Source organism: Nyctereutes procyonoides, unplaced genomic scaffold (genome assembly GCF_905146905.1).
Source record: "Nyctereutes procyonoides isolate TBG_1078 unplaced genomic scaffold, NYPRO_anot_genome, whole genome shotgun sequence".
In the NCBI taxonomy this organism is placed as follows: domain Eukaryota; kingdom Metazoa; phylum Chordata; class Mammalia; order Carnivora; family Canidae; genus Nyctereutes; species Nyctereutes procyonoides.
In genome coordinates this window covers 22,798,826-22,811,323 of record NW_026575145.1, presented here as the reverse complement: position 1 = coordinate 22,811,323, position 12,498 = coordinate 22,798,826, and the positions used below count along the sequence as shown (strand labels likewise).

Here is a 12,498-nt window from a genome sequence, read left to right as displayed (position 1 = left end):
GAAGACTCCCTCTTATGTGGATTTCACTCTAAAACTTTAGAAGATGGAGTGGACTGTATGGGGATTGGAAGAGAGGAAGAGATCCAGGCTATCCGAGATGGGAGGGCCCCACCTTTAGCAAGACAACGAACCTTCCCAGCTCTTCCAGGGACTAGTGCTGAAGAATGGGGACTCATCATGCCATCCTCAATATAGAGATGTTAATCCCCCATATTGGTGGAAATTCTCTCTTCCTTTGCATGACTTAGATATTAGCAGGATTAACCAAGAGGCACATTTACCCTATAGCTAAGGAAGCTGAAGTTTCAGGGCCATCTCTTGCACAGACCTCTTCCAAAGCACTGAAGGAGCCCCAAGAACATGTTAACATGGTCATAGTTTTTTATAAACTTGAAAAAAATATTTCAACTGCAATTGGCTCAGATTGATGTCTCTTTCCTTTCTGACTCCCCTTCCATTATACTTCTTTTGTCAAGTGGCAGTGGAGGAGCCATAGGCATTTTGGGATTGGCTAAGGAAATTAAGTTGGGGATACATTTGCTTTGGGTTGAGTAGGTATATCACTGTGGTTTGCAGTTACTTCTGTAAATAGTTTAATAGTAAGCATACTGTTAGGGGCTGAACTGTGTTGCCCCCCCCCCCACACACACACTCCATATTCTTTTTTTTTTTTTAATTTTTATTTATTTATTTATTTATTTATTTATTTATTTATTTATTTACGATAGTCATACAGAGAGAGAGAGAGAGGCAGAGACACAGGCAGAGGGAGAAGCAGGCTCCATGCACCGGGAGCCCGACGTGGGATTCGATCCCGGGTCTCCAGGATCGTGCCCTAGGCCAAAGGCAGGCGCCAAACCGCTGCGCCACCCAGGGATCCCCACACTCCATATTCTTACTGTGAAGTACTAACTCTCGATACCTTAGAATATAACTGTATTTGGAAACAAGGTCTATAAAGAGGTAATTAAGTTAAACTGAGGTCTTCAGGGTGAGTCCTAATCCAATATGACTGGTATCTTTAGAATAGGAAATTTGGACACAGACACGAACATAGGAATGACCATGGGAACAGATAGGGAGATGGGTATCTATAAGCCCAGGAGAGGAACCTCAGAATGAAGTCAACCCTGTGGATACCTTGACCTCAGACTTTTACCCTCTACAATTGTAAGGGAATTTCTGGCTAAAGCCACCCAGTCTGTTGTATTTTGTATGGCAGCTCTAGCAGACTAATACACTTACATTAATACTAATGTCAATGATCCAGAGCATATTAGTCATTACAAATTTGAAATGCTCTGAAATTTTATATCACATACATCAAGGAAATTTAAGTGTTTTTTTCAAGTTTGATAAAAATCAGAAAAAAATTTGTGATATTCTTATCACTTATAAAGTGTGAAGGTGAAAGTTTTCTAAATCACTAATAATAAAAAAAAGTGTCATGTTGACTTTTCTATACTCCTTAGAGAAATCATAATCATCATAGAAGCTATCAAGAGCATGCACTCAAAAATAAAATTGTAAAAAAAAATGCTTGTCAAGTAGGTTTTAAATTTTTATTTTTCTTGATTTTATGATATTGTGGTATTTGTCAGCTCTTTAAAATTTTTATCTTTTCTCATTCTAAACTATTTTCACTTTTGTGACTAATGTATTTTTCTTTTAAAAAGCCTCCAAAAAGGGGCATCTGGGTGGCTCAGTGGTTGAGCATCTGCCTTTGGCTCAGGGTGTGATCTCGGGGTCCTGGGATAGAGTCCTGCATTGGACTCCCCATGGGGAGCCTGTTTCTCCCTCTGCCTATGTCTCAGCCTCCGTGTCTCATGAATAAAATTTTTAAAAAGCCCCCAAAATTGTGCTTCAAGCACCCCAAAACTAGCATCTACCCCTGGGACAACCCAAATGGATATGGGGAGTTTCTGCCTCACTTATGGGAAACATGCTCCACCATTTTGTGCCCGGTCTCCTAAGAAATCCAAAAGCTGAGGGCTGACCAATCAGAACTGCAACTATTAAAAGATTTGGGATAGCTAAAGCTGCAGTGAAGGAATTTGTGGAAGAATTTCAGACAGACGTAGCACTAAACTGTGAGAAGCCAGGAAAGACATTAGGGCCACGGAGGGACTTTAGGCAATAAGCCACAGAGAAAAACCCTGGGAAGCCCCCACTTACCTCTCTTTGGGTGTCTGCTCCTCATGCTGACTCTACCCTTCAGCAGATCTAGCTTCACAACGTTAGTGTGGGTGCTCTGTAGTGACATCACAACTTGGCCATTATGATGAAATTAGGAGAATCTGATTATTCTCAGGTTAGGGCTTTCCTATTAGAAACATTGTCTCATTTGTGGGTAACTGGATTCTCTCATCGTTCAGGTGATGTGGAAGTCAAAATTAGGTTAGAACCTGATCTTTTTCAAGGATGCCTCACTTTAATATTTATTGTTCCACTCTGGATTAGACAGAGGTCTTTGCTTTTCCTCTTCATATTTCTTGTGCTTTACTTTAGGGTTGCCCTTGATAGAGAAAAGGGCTTTGCTCTGCCCTTCAGCGCTTAAGAAGAATGTAACTTAGATGGCCCCCAGACACAAGGGGAAACTCTGGGCTTTTACCCTTTAACTGTACCAGGAATTGGTGCTGGGTGCTAGGGAACTAGAGCTGGGCCCCCTGACAACTTTCCTACCACTATCCAAATGGTGGGATTCTATTGGGGTGTCTTATACCAGTGCTGCTCCTCTGTATCTTCTGCCCATCCAACTTTTGTGTAGCAATAGGACAACAATGGACAGGGCTTTTCGGAAATGAGATAACCAAAAAATGGGAAATAGGGAAGAGGAATCTTGCCGCTGGGTCTCTTGCCACCCTCCCCCCACCCCCGAACAAATCAATTTATCTCAGTATCTTATACTTTCATATTTTACCTTTATTTCAAACATGAGGCCTCTTAACCAGAAGGGAGGGCAGTTGCATGAGGAAGCTGAAGTGAGGCTCAGCGCTGGTGGGATTGGGGCCCAGAGAACAGGGCTGTGCTGTGAAGGGAATGAGGACACTCTGCAAGGGCCTGATGAGAACTGTGGTTTGGGGGGATTCACATAGCAAACTTGCAATTCCTCTCCAGGTTAGCTAGTCAATGGGTGGGTTATTCAGTCTTTTTTTTTTTTTTTTTTTTAGCAACTTCACTGTTCCTTAGCAATATCACCCAAAGCGCGAAGGCTTGGGAGAACAGAGAAAAAACTACAAGTGCCTTTTGTTTCTTTTTATGCCGGGATAGAAAAGGGAGTGGAAACTAGCAGCAGAAAATGAAACATTTGTGATATTATCCTTGCCATGAAAAACCCCAGGTCTGATTGTGCAGCAGCCTGTTTTCTAGCCTGGGAGTGGGATATGGTCAGGAAGGCTGGGGTTAAGCCCCATCTCCAGCTGCACTAACAAATTCTCTGGCCCTGCTGAAGTCACTCCATCTCCAGACCTGTGTTCTCATCTGTACTGAAGCAGGGACCCCAGTGATCTCTAAAGATAAGCTTTTCCAGGTCTCTGATTATATGACTTGCAGATTGCAGGGATCCAGAGGAGCTCCAGAGAAACACAGGTGTTAGAAGCAAAGGAAGGCGGGTGTTAGACTGAAAAGTTCAGGAGTTAGGACTTACTACGAAGAGAAATAATGAGCTGCATTCATAAAGAGAAACAAGGTACAAAAAGAAGGCTCATAGGTGTTAAGACAGGTTGGTGTAGGGAAACATCTGAGGTCTAGATGAGAGAAATGGGCAATGTTCCAGCTGTGTTGCTTCAAGGGTTCAAGCCCCTAACCAGGGTAATGTTTTCTCTTACAGTGCTGTCTCGTCCACAGCTGACGTATTATATGTTAAATTGTTCCAGTTCGTATAGTCACCAGCCTTTAGGGGAAAGGACTCATCCCAATGCCTAATATGTAACACATCTCTAAAGATTGCTTCAACTTCTAGTATTTCCCATTCCAGATTACACCACCAGCTTACCCCCAGGCCCTGGGGCAGCTCTATATGGGAAGAACTAGAAGATTCAGGTGTTGGTTCTCTAAAGCTGAGAATGGGGGGGTGGGTGAGCCATGGTACTTCCTACAGACAGAGCTCAGGGAAAAATGGATTATCCTTGGTTCCTTGTCTCCAACCAGTTTACATTTCCACTCAATAATACCCAGGCTTGCAGAAAGGACCCAAGCACAGACCATTTGGCAGTTGTCCGAGTCAGGGATACCTTTTAGTGGAAACTTTAGGGACTGGTCAGTTCCAGACTAGTCCGGGGAGTTGGGTGTCACACCAACAAGTGTGGGTTGGTTACAGCCAGGAGAGAATCCCAATCAATGTACAGAAAAGGTGGAGTTCAAATGGGTTCCCAAGTTCTCTAGCAGGCAGGCAGTGTGGTACCTTGCTGATTCTGCAGAGCCAGAACACTGGTACAGGAGAGAGCAGCAAGCTCCTGCATGGAGCTTGGGACCCTCAGTACTATGCCTTCTCTGAGCCAGTTTGGAAGACTGGGAGGATGGGAAGGCAGAGCAATTAGAAACTGTGTTCTTTTCCTAATAAAAGATTATATATGGCAGTTTTCAGTTTTGTTTAAAGTAAAAAATACAGTAACGTGGCTATGCATAGAAACTCTGGAGATCCTAACTATGCCATTTACCAGAGACGTGAGCTTGGAACAAATTACTTAGCTTTTCTGACCTGTTTTCTCATCTCTGAAACAGGGATAATATTTCTCAACTGACAGAGTTGTCCTGAGGATTATAATGCATGCACGACACCAGATTTTAGTTGCTAAGTAAAGGTGAGCGATTATGATTGTTAATACAACATGACAATAATGCATACACATTAGGCAAGAGATTATTATACATTGAGCCTCAACCCAGGCTCCTCCTTCTCCATCGTCCTCCCTTGGGCTCTTCATCGATGACTAAAAAGCGCATTGTTTGGTGGCTTCCAGGAATTTCTTTCTTCACTCTGCTGGAACTTTGACCTGAAGATGACCCACAAGATGCATGAAATTTTTTGTTTTCTTCATCAGGTAAGGATGGTGTTTAAACCGGCATTTCTTTGAGGAGCGACTCGAGATTCCTCTTTTTTGGCCATCTTCCTTCAAAAGACTAAGGCTTTGGATAGGAGGGGCATGGTAACAAGCCCCATACTCTGTTCTGAATGCATGTATGGGCCCATGTGCATGCACTCTCTGACTTGGTAATAAGGAAGAGGGGGATTCAGAAATTTTTAAGAAAGTAGTAACAGATAAAAAAAGGGTGTGGGGAACTGGTTACCTGGGAGCAGCTGTTCATCTGCATCAGGAACTGCTTCTTTCCCTCTTCTCCCTTCTAGAAGACTGTCAAGAAGGAGCCTGAGGAAGGAAGGTGGATCAACCATGGTCTTGGAGAAGGGAAGAAGGTTCTCCACCCCTTCTGGAGGGAGAAGGAATAGCAGAGATCAACAAGGACGAAGATGGAGGCAAATGGAAAAGAGAAAACGAAGGTGAATACCCTGTATGCTAAAAGGAAAATGAAAGTGATGAGAGAGAGGGACAAGGAAAGGAAAAAGCTTAGGAATAGGGCAAGAAAGGAAAGGAAAAACTACTAGCAGAGGTTAGCCAGGAGGGGAGACCTAAGGCATGACTGTGATAGCAGAGTCCAGCTTTCCCACTCTACTTGCTCAGGGTATGGAACAGACTGCCATCTTCTGGTGCCACTTAATTGGCTTTGATTCTTGATTTGAAATGTTTTCCATTTCTCGTATCCACAATCCTTTATCCTAAAGAGAGCCTCACATGGTTTCATCTCTGGGGCTCCCAAACATTATTTTCCCCAACAGAGATGCAGCTGCCCAAAACTGTCTCAAAGGACCTAGACTGGAAGTCTGTGGGGGTCAAGAGCAAAAACCACGGGGCAGAGGAGGAACTGCAGTTTGGAAGAAGCCCTGGAATACCATCAGGCTGAAGTCTGGTTATGAGATGCTTCCTGGGCTCTGAATATTTGTGTCAAATATTCATCCTCAGCCCTACCCAAATGCTGAAAGTGCTGTGTGTTCTGAACTGTAGCACTCCAACTGTAGGTTGGAGATTGGGGCTTCTAATCTACACTCTGCCACTCATAAATCATAAAATATCAAAGCAAGAATAGACTGTGAGATCACCTCGCCAAGATCTAATTTTCCAAGATGAAAACTGGGGCCCAGAAAGGTAAAGTTAACTTTGCCCGAAGTAATACGGCTAGTCAGTGAGTCTTTCTGAGGCAGAATCATGAGAGTGATTCTCGTGATTCACTATTCCATGACAGATACAGCGCATAAAGTGCTTAGAGGTCATTAAAAGGCACCCTAGGAAGGTATAAGGCTGGCATTTTTCTGGAAGTCCCTGAGTGTACCAACTCCTCAGGCACGACATTATTTGGCTACAAGGACAGGCCTGGAGTTGGTTTCGCCTTCATTTTAATCCCCAGGGCTGCCTGGAGGAGGACGAAGGAGCTCTGATTGCGGTCTGCCATCACTCCCCAGGCCAGTCAGGGATAACCAAGGAATCGTGTCATAACGCCTGGGACTGAGGAGCAATGGCCAAGTTCCTGGGACTTACGCAAGGCAATTATGGCTGAGTTTAAAGCTAGGATGCGCAGGACTGCGGGACCTGAGGTGGCAATTGGCGGGTTAGAAGAGGAATGAGCAATCCAAATGACTTTAGTCAGGTGGGCTCCTACTCAATCTCAAGGAGGTAGCTAACCTTCACTGCCTAGGCCTGCCGAATCCGCTTCCTTTCTCCCAGCACTAGCTCACGACACCAATCTTCTGCTTTTTTTCTAATCCCTCTAATCCCTTCTTCTATGCCTTGGGTTCCTGTCCCATCCTACTCCTGTCTTCCCATCCCGACGTCCCCGACGTCCCCGACCTTGGCTGTTGCCGCCCACCGCCCACACCCCTTTGATTTCTCCCTCCCCCAATTGACTCTCTCGGACAGCTCCCAGCCAATCTCGGTTTCTCTCATTCCTCCCCGCCAAATCTTCGGGCTCCCCCAGCCCCTGGGTGCCTTTGGTTTGCCCGCCGTCGGCCGCAGGTGGCTCAGATAAAGTGGATCCAGCCCTGGGGCTCCGGGGCTCCGCCACTCCCGGGGTGCTCGGGCCCACGTAGCGCATAGTCGCGGCCGCCGTTGTTGTCCCAGAACTCGTGGCCGGTCACGCGGTAGCGCAAGGCGAAAAGCAGGGCGCCCCCACTGGGTGGCGCGGGCAGGCGGAAGGCAAAGCGGTCCGCGCGCGGCGGGGGCGGGGCCGGGCCGGCGTAGGAGGCGGCCGCTTCGCGTTGGCTCCGCCAGCCGTCGGCGCTCCAGCGCACGCTCACGCGCTTCTCGTAGGCCAGGTCCAGCACGCGCGCGCTCCCGGCCACGCCCAACGGGCCCGCCTCGGCGCGTTCCAGGCAGATGCGCTGCGCCTGCAAGCGGGCGGCGAAGCCGGGCTCCCGGGCCGGCTCCAGGGCGGCGCGCGCCTCCTGGGGGAGGGGGGAGGAGAGGAGAGACGGGGGCGGGGTCAGGCGAGGCACTGGGCCAATCCGAGGCCGACTCCGACGCCGCGCAGTCGGGAGTGGAGCCCCGCTGAGAGGGCGGCCCCGACGGGAAAGAGCGACAAGCCTGGGGTTGGGCGTGGACGTGGGTGTTCCTCCATAAACGCTCTCCCACACGCCCGCGGCGGCCAGGTCGGGGAGGTCCCGGGAAAGGGGCGTGCCGCCGCCGCCTGCCTACCTGGAGGCCGCGGGCGCGAGGCCTGCACGGCGCGAAGTGGCGGAGGGCGTCCCTCTGCAGCTGCACTTGCACGTGGCGAGGCACCCGGGGCAGCTCTCCGGGGCGGAAGCGGCGCACCGCGGCCAGCTCCAGCCCAAGCGCGTCGGCGAAACGCACTCTCTTGCGGGTGTCGGGGCTGCGGCTGCGGGGCGCCGGGACGCCGCCGCCTCCGGCGGGAGCAGAAAGAGCGCGGCGACCCCGACTCGGGGCGTGAGCGCGGGATCGGGCCCCCAGGCGCGTCCCGCCCTCGCCGGGCTCCACCTCCGGCTCCTCCTCCTCGAGGCTGGGCCGCTGGCTGCGGTAGTAGGCACGCTCTGTCAGCGCGGCTATGAAGCTCAGGTTGCGGGGGATGTCGGTGCGGGGGGGCCGCTCTCGAGACATGGCACCCCCCGCCCGGCCGGGCCCTCCTGCCGCGCCGCCGCGTTGCCCTGCTCTCCTCTCCCCCGACCGCCCGGCGTCCGCGCCGAAGCCGCCCCTCGCCGCTGCCGCTGCCGCTGCCGCTGCCGCTGCCGCTGCCGCTGCGTACTCTCCTTGCTGTCACCTCCAGGATCTCCACCTCCTGTAGCCCTGTCTCCCCTCCGTGACTACCTTCCCCCCCGCTCTGGCTGCCAGCTCCCCGGGTTGTAGACCATCATCTCCTGCCTCCTGCGGGCCGTCTGCTCTGAGCGTGCGCTCAGCGGCGCTCACCCTCCGGTGCCGCGGCCCTCTCGCCCCGGCCCCCGCCCACAGTCCGCTGATATGGGGCTCCCCGTCAGTCTTCGCAGTGTACCGGGGGCGGGGATCCCCCTTCCGGTCTTGATGAGTGAGACCACTCGGGCTTTTTTTTTTTTTTTTTTTTTTAATAGCTTCAACCTCTCCAGCACCGGAAGGGTTAATGCAGAGGCCAGAGTAACCTTTCCCGGTCTTGCAGACTGGCTCAAAATACCCAGCGTGTGACTTTCTCTTCAGAGTTTCACCGTTTTCTTTTCCAAACCCCAGGCTCCGGGTTTTGGAGTGGGGTGGTGGCGGAGGGAGCACAGAAGGAAAGGTCATGAAAACTAGGTAATGTCTCAAATAGAAGCTGAGACGTGGCCCTCAAAAGGGTGGGTGGTCCATTGGAAAAAAGAGTTCTGAATTGAGTTGTGGGAAGACAGCTCTGGTCTCACCTCTGGTGGCATTTTGCTGTGTGACCTTGAGCAAGGCATAACTTCTCTGGACATCAATTTTCTCATCTGTGAGAAAGTAGATGAGCATTCTGATCTCCAACACCACTGCATGTACTTTGAAGGCAGAAACTGTGTCTGATTCACGGTCAGTTTCAGCATATAGTAGGCTCTCAAATTACTGAGTGAACACAACTCTCTGGGAGTTGGGACTGGATTTCTAGCTCTAGTGGGAGCTTCTAACAGGGGCACAGAGCTGGCTTTTTTCTCCTTCATTTTGTTGTACATTAGTGAAAGAAAAAAAAAGTATTTTGTGTATTATTTTCTCTGAATTTCCTACTGATCTTGTGTAACACAAAATGTACTGGGTATGCTTGCACGAGTTTTACAAATATTAACTCCTTTTTTAAAATATTTTACTTATTCGGGATCCCTGGGTGGCGCAGCGGTTTGGCGCCTGCCTTTGGCCCAGGGCGCGATCCTGGAGACCCGGGATCGAATCCCACATCGGGCTCCCGGTGCATGGGGCCTGCTTCTCCCTCTGCCTATGTCTCTGCCTCTCTCTCTAGCTCTGTCTCTGTGTGACTATCGTAAATAAATAAAAATTTAAAAAAAATAAAATAAAATATTTTACTTATTCATGAGAGACACAGAGAGAGGCAGAGACAGGCTCCATGCAGGGAGCCTGATGTGGGACTTGTTCCCGGGACTCCAGGATCACGCCCTGAGCCCAAGGCAGGCGCTAAACCGCTGAGCCACCCAGGGGTCCTCACAAATATTAACTCCTATAAATATTTTATAGATATCCTATAAGTGAGAAATTTGAGGGAGAGAGGGGATAGGACTCTTGCCCAGGGTCATATAGGTAATAATTGAGGAGCTGGAATTAGAACATCAGCAGTCTGTGCTAGAGCCCACTCTCTTATCCATTTGGTTATATAAGCTTAAAACGTTTAGTGATAATAGTTGACATTAGAGTACCATAACGAGGAATGTTAGAGTAGAAATGGAATCTCTACATTTACACAATAGTTTAACTGTAAAAATCACAAGTAACTAAGTTGGAAATAAGCAGTGAGACACATACTATCTTGTCATACAAGTCATTCCTGTTTGCATTTTTACTCCAATATTAACCTTAGCAATGCTAATTAGCCAGGAATCATTTTTAAAGTGATACATTTTTTTTGAAGATTTTATTTATTTATTAATGACAGAGAGAGAGGCAGAGACATAGGCAGAGGGAGAAGCAGGCTCCCTGCAGGGAGCCTGATGGGAAACTGGATCCCAGGACCCCGGGATCCTGACCAGAGCCAAAGGCAGATGCTCAACCACTGAGCCACCCAGGCATCCCTGAGTTTTATTTTTTGATTTTATGCATACATATATAGTTCAGGACATATTCTTTTCCTATCTTAGGGTGTAAAATAATGTTACACTAATATGTGTTATAGTCAAGCATTTTAAAACTGTCTTCCTTGCTCTTCTAAAATATATCATTGAGGGGTGCCCGGGGTGGCTCAGTTGGTTAAGTGTCTGCCTTCAGCTCAGGTCATCATCTTCGGGATATTGGGATGCAGCCCAGGTCAAGCTCCCTGTTCAGTAGGGAGTCTGCTTCTCCCTCTGTCCCTTCCCTGCTCATGCTCTCTCTCCCTCTATTTCTCTCTCAAATAAATAAATAAATAAATAAATAAATAAATAAATAAATATTTAGATATGTATATCTATATCATTGAAAGAATAGATAAGGTTCAAAGTGGGCCTATGGTCTGAGATGTCCTGATAAAAACATTTATGCTTTGTCTATAGTTTCACTGTTATTCCTTGGCTCTGTGGTGTTGGTCTGAGAAGATCCTTGAGGTATGTAGCTTTGGACCAGGTATACTTTGTGTTGGTCTAGTAGCTCTGTTCTGGCTGCTCAGACTGACATTTTTTTTAAAAAAGATATTTATTTATTCATGAGAGACACAGAGACAGAGTCAGAGACACAGGCAGAGGGAGAAGCAGGCTTCCCACAAGCCCGAAGTGGGACTCAATCCAGAGACTCCAGGATCACACCCTGAGCTGAAGGCAGACACTCAACCACTGAGCCACCCAGGTGCCCCTCAGACTGATATTGAACCTTTATTCCAAATCAATTTTTGTTTCTTTTTCTTTTTTTCCCCTCTTCACAGTTGAGTCTTTGGTTCTTTAACAGCCACTACAGTTATCTTCAAACATCAGAGTGGGCCTGCTCAAATAACTGACCAAGGGTGTTGAATGATTTGTTCAGTCAACATTTACTGAGTGTCTATTAGGCCTGAAGAACATAACAGTGAATATAATTCCGTTCTTGCTCTCACAGGGTTTATAAATAAATGGGAGGGCAGACAGAAACATTTGGATCCTGAAACCTAAAAGTGTTTTTATTTCAAGTAAGTGTCTTAGAAGAAATCAGGATTGCAAATGAAGGACTGGACTGGATTATTCTCTAAAGAAGGCAGCCTTGCTGGTGGCAGCTGGAGTGATCAGCCCAAGAGCAAAGAAGTGAGGAGGGTGATTGAAAGGATACAGTCATAAAGGTGTGAAATCTGCTGTGCATTCAGAATGGAGGGGATAACTGAGTTTGGACTTGATTCTTTTTTCTTTTTAAATTTTATTTTATTTACTCATGAGAGATATGGAGACACAGGCAGAGGAGGAAGCAGGCTCCATGCTGGGAGCCCGACGTGGGACTCGATCCCAGGTCTCCAGGATCACGCCCTGGGCTGTGGTGCTAAACTGCTACGCCACTGGGGCTGCCCTGAGTTTGGACTTGAAAATGGGGTTGTAACAACATAGATTACCCGAAGCAGAAGAGATGATCTTACAGCAATGCACTTAAAGACAAACTTTAAAGTCAGACAAAATTGAGTAAGAGTTTCTAAGTATATGATTTCAGCCAAATTACTTACCGTCTCCAAGCTTCACTCTCTTCATCTATAGAATGAGAATAAAGCATAGGGATTGGTGTGAGGATAACTATCATACATGTAACGAAAGCACATAGCACCTAATAAGTCATCAAAATGTATTTGTTGTTACTATTATTGTTACAGAAACCTTTCTTCTCCTGTGACTGTAGGGCCAGGTCGGAATATCAAGGCTTGAAGTAGAGGTAGAAGTAAAGGGAACCAGCAGGAAAGGAAAAGTGAGTTGCCGCTTTCTAGCCTTTGGCTGGAGATCCCTTCAAATGGAGCCGAAGGACGTGCCAGAGCAAGAGCCAGTGGGGCCCAGTCAGAATGCCTGAGAGAACATTCCTGAGGATCACCTGTAGACAGACTGCTTAATATTCTGTGAACTGCCCTGTATAAATATACTGCCTTGTATAAATAATAAGCATACATACATACGTGTGTCTATACATATAATTATATACATAATTATATATATAATATATATATGTAATGTGAAAGAGTAAACATCAACCTTGTCATTAGCAACTTCCATGAAAGGAGGTGGAATTGGGCAAGAGGTGGAAGGGGGAGGAGATTAAGGACTCATATGTTTCCCCCTTATACCTTTATGTTGTTTGAACTTGTCATAATGAGAATTCA

The 12,498-nt window shown here is 47.4% G+C and overlaps 1 protein-coding gene across 3 annotated transcripts; it reads right to left on the bottom strand.

The window, feature by feature from the left end:
• Positions 1 to 2,233: 2,233 nt before the first annotated feature.
• On the bottom strand, positions 2,234 to 8,574 carry PPP1R3E (protein phosphatase 1 regulatory subunit 3E). Of its 3 annotated transcripts, none has more exons than XR_008662381.1 (3): positions 7,743 to 8,574; positions 2,921 to 7,492; positions 2,234 to 2,251 (listed from the first exon to the last, which is right to left on the bottom strand). XR_008662381.1 is itself a non-coding variant. In XM_055309147.1 (2 exons), exons 1-2 carry the CDS (start codon positions 8,160 to 8,162, stop codon positions 7,070 to 7,072), a joined length of 843 nt encoding a protein of 280 aa, XP_055165122.1. In that variant the 5' UTR covers positions 8,163 to 8,574; the 3' UTR covers positions 2,904 to 7,069. The 3 variants fall into 3 exon arrangements, 1 of the variants encoding a protein (XP_055165122.1); XR_008662382.1 differs by lacking the exon at positions 2,234 to 2,251 and having other exon boundaries at positions 2,904 to 4,994; positions 5,290 to 7,492; XM_055309147.1 differs by lacking the exon at positions 2,234 to 2,251 and having other exon boundaries at positions 2,904 to 7,492.
• Between the last annotated feature and the right edge of the window lie 3,924 nt (positions 8,575 to 12,498).

Excerpts from the sequence above, each read along its gene's own strand:
- PPP1R3E (XM_055309147.1), bottom strand. The coding sequence starts at position 8,162 with ATGTCTCGAGAGCGGCCCCCCCGCACCGACATCCCCCGCAACCTGAGC. Across the intron at positions 7,493-7,742 it reads CTCGCGCCCGCGGCCTCCAG|GAGGCGCGCGCCGCCCTGGA; the intron begins GTAGGCAGGCGG and ends CCCCTCCCCCAG.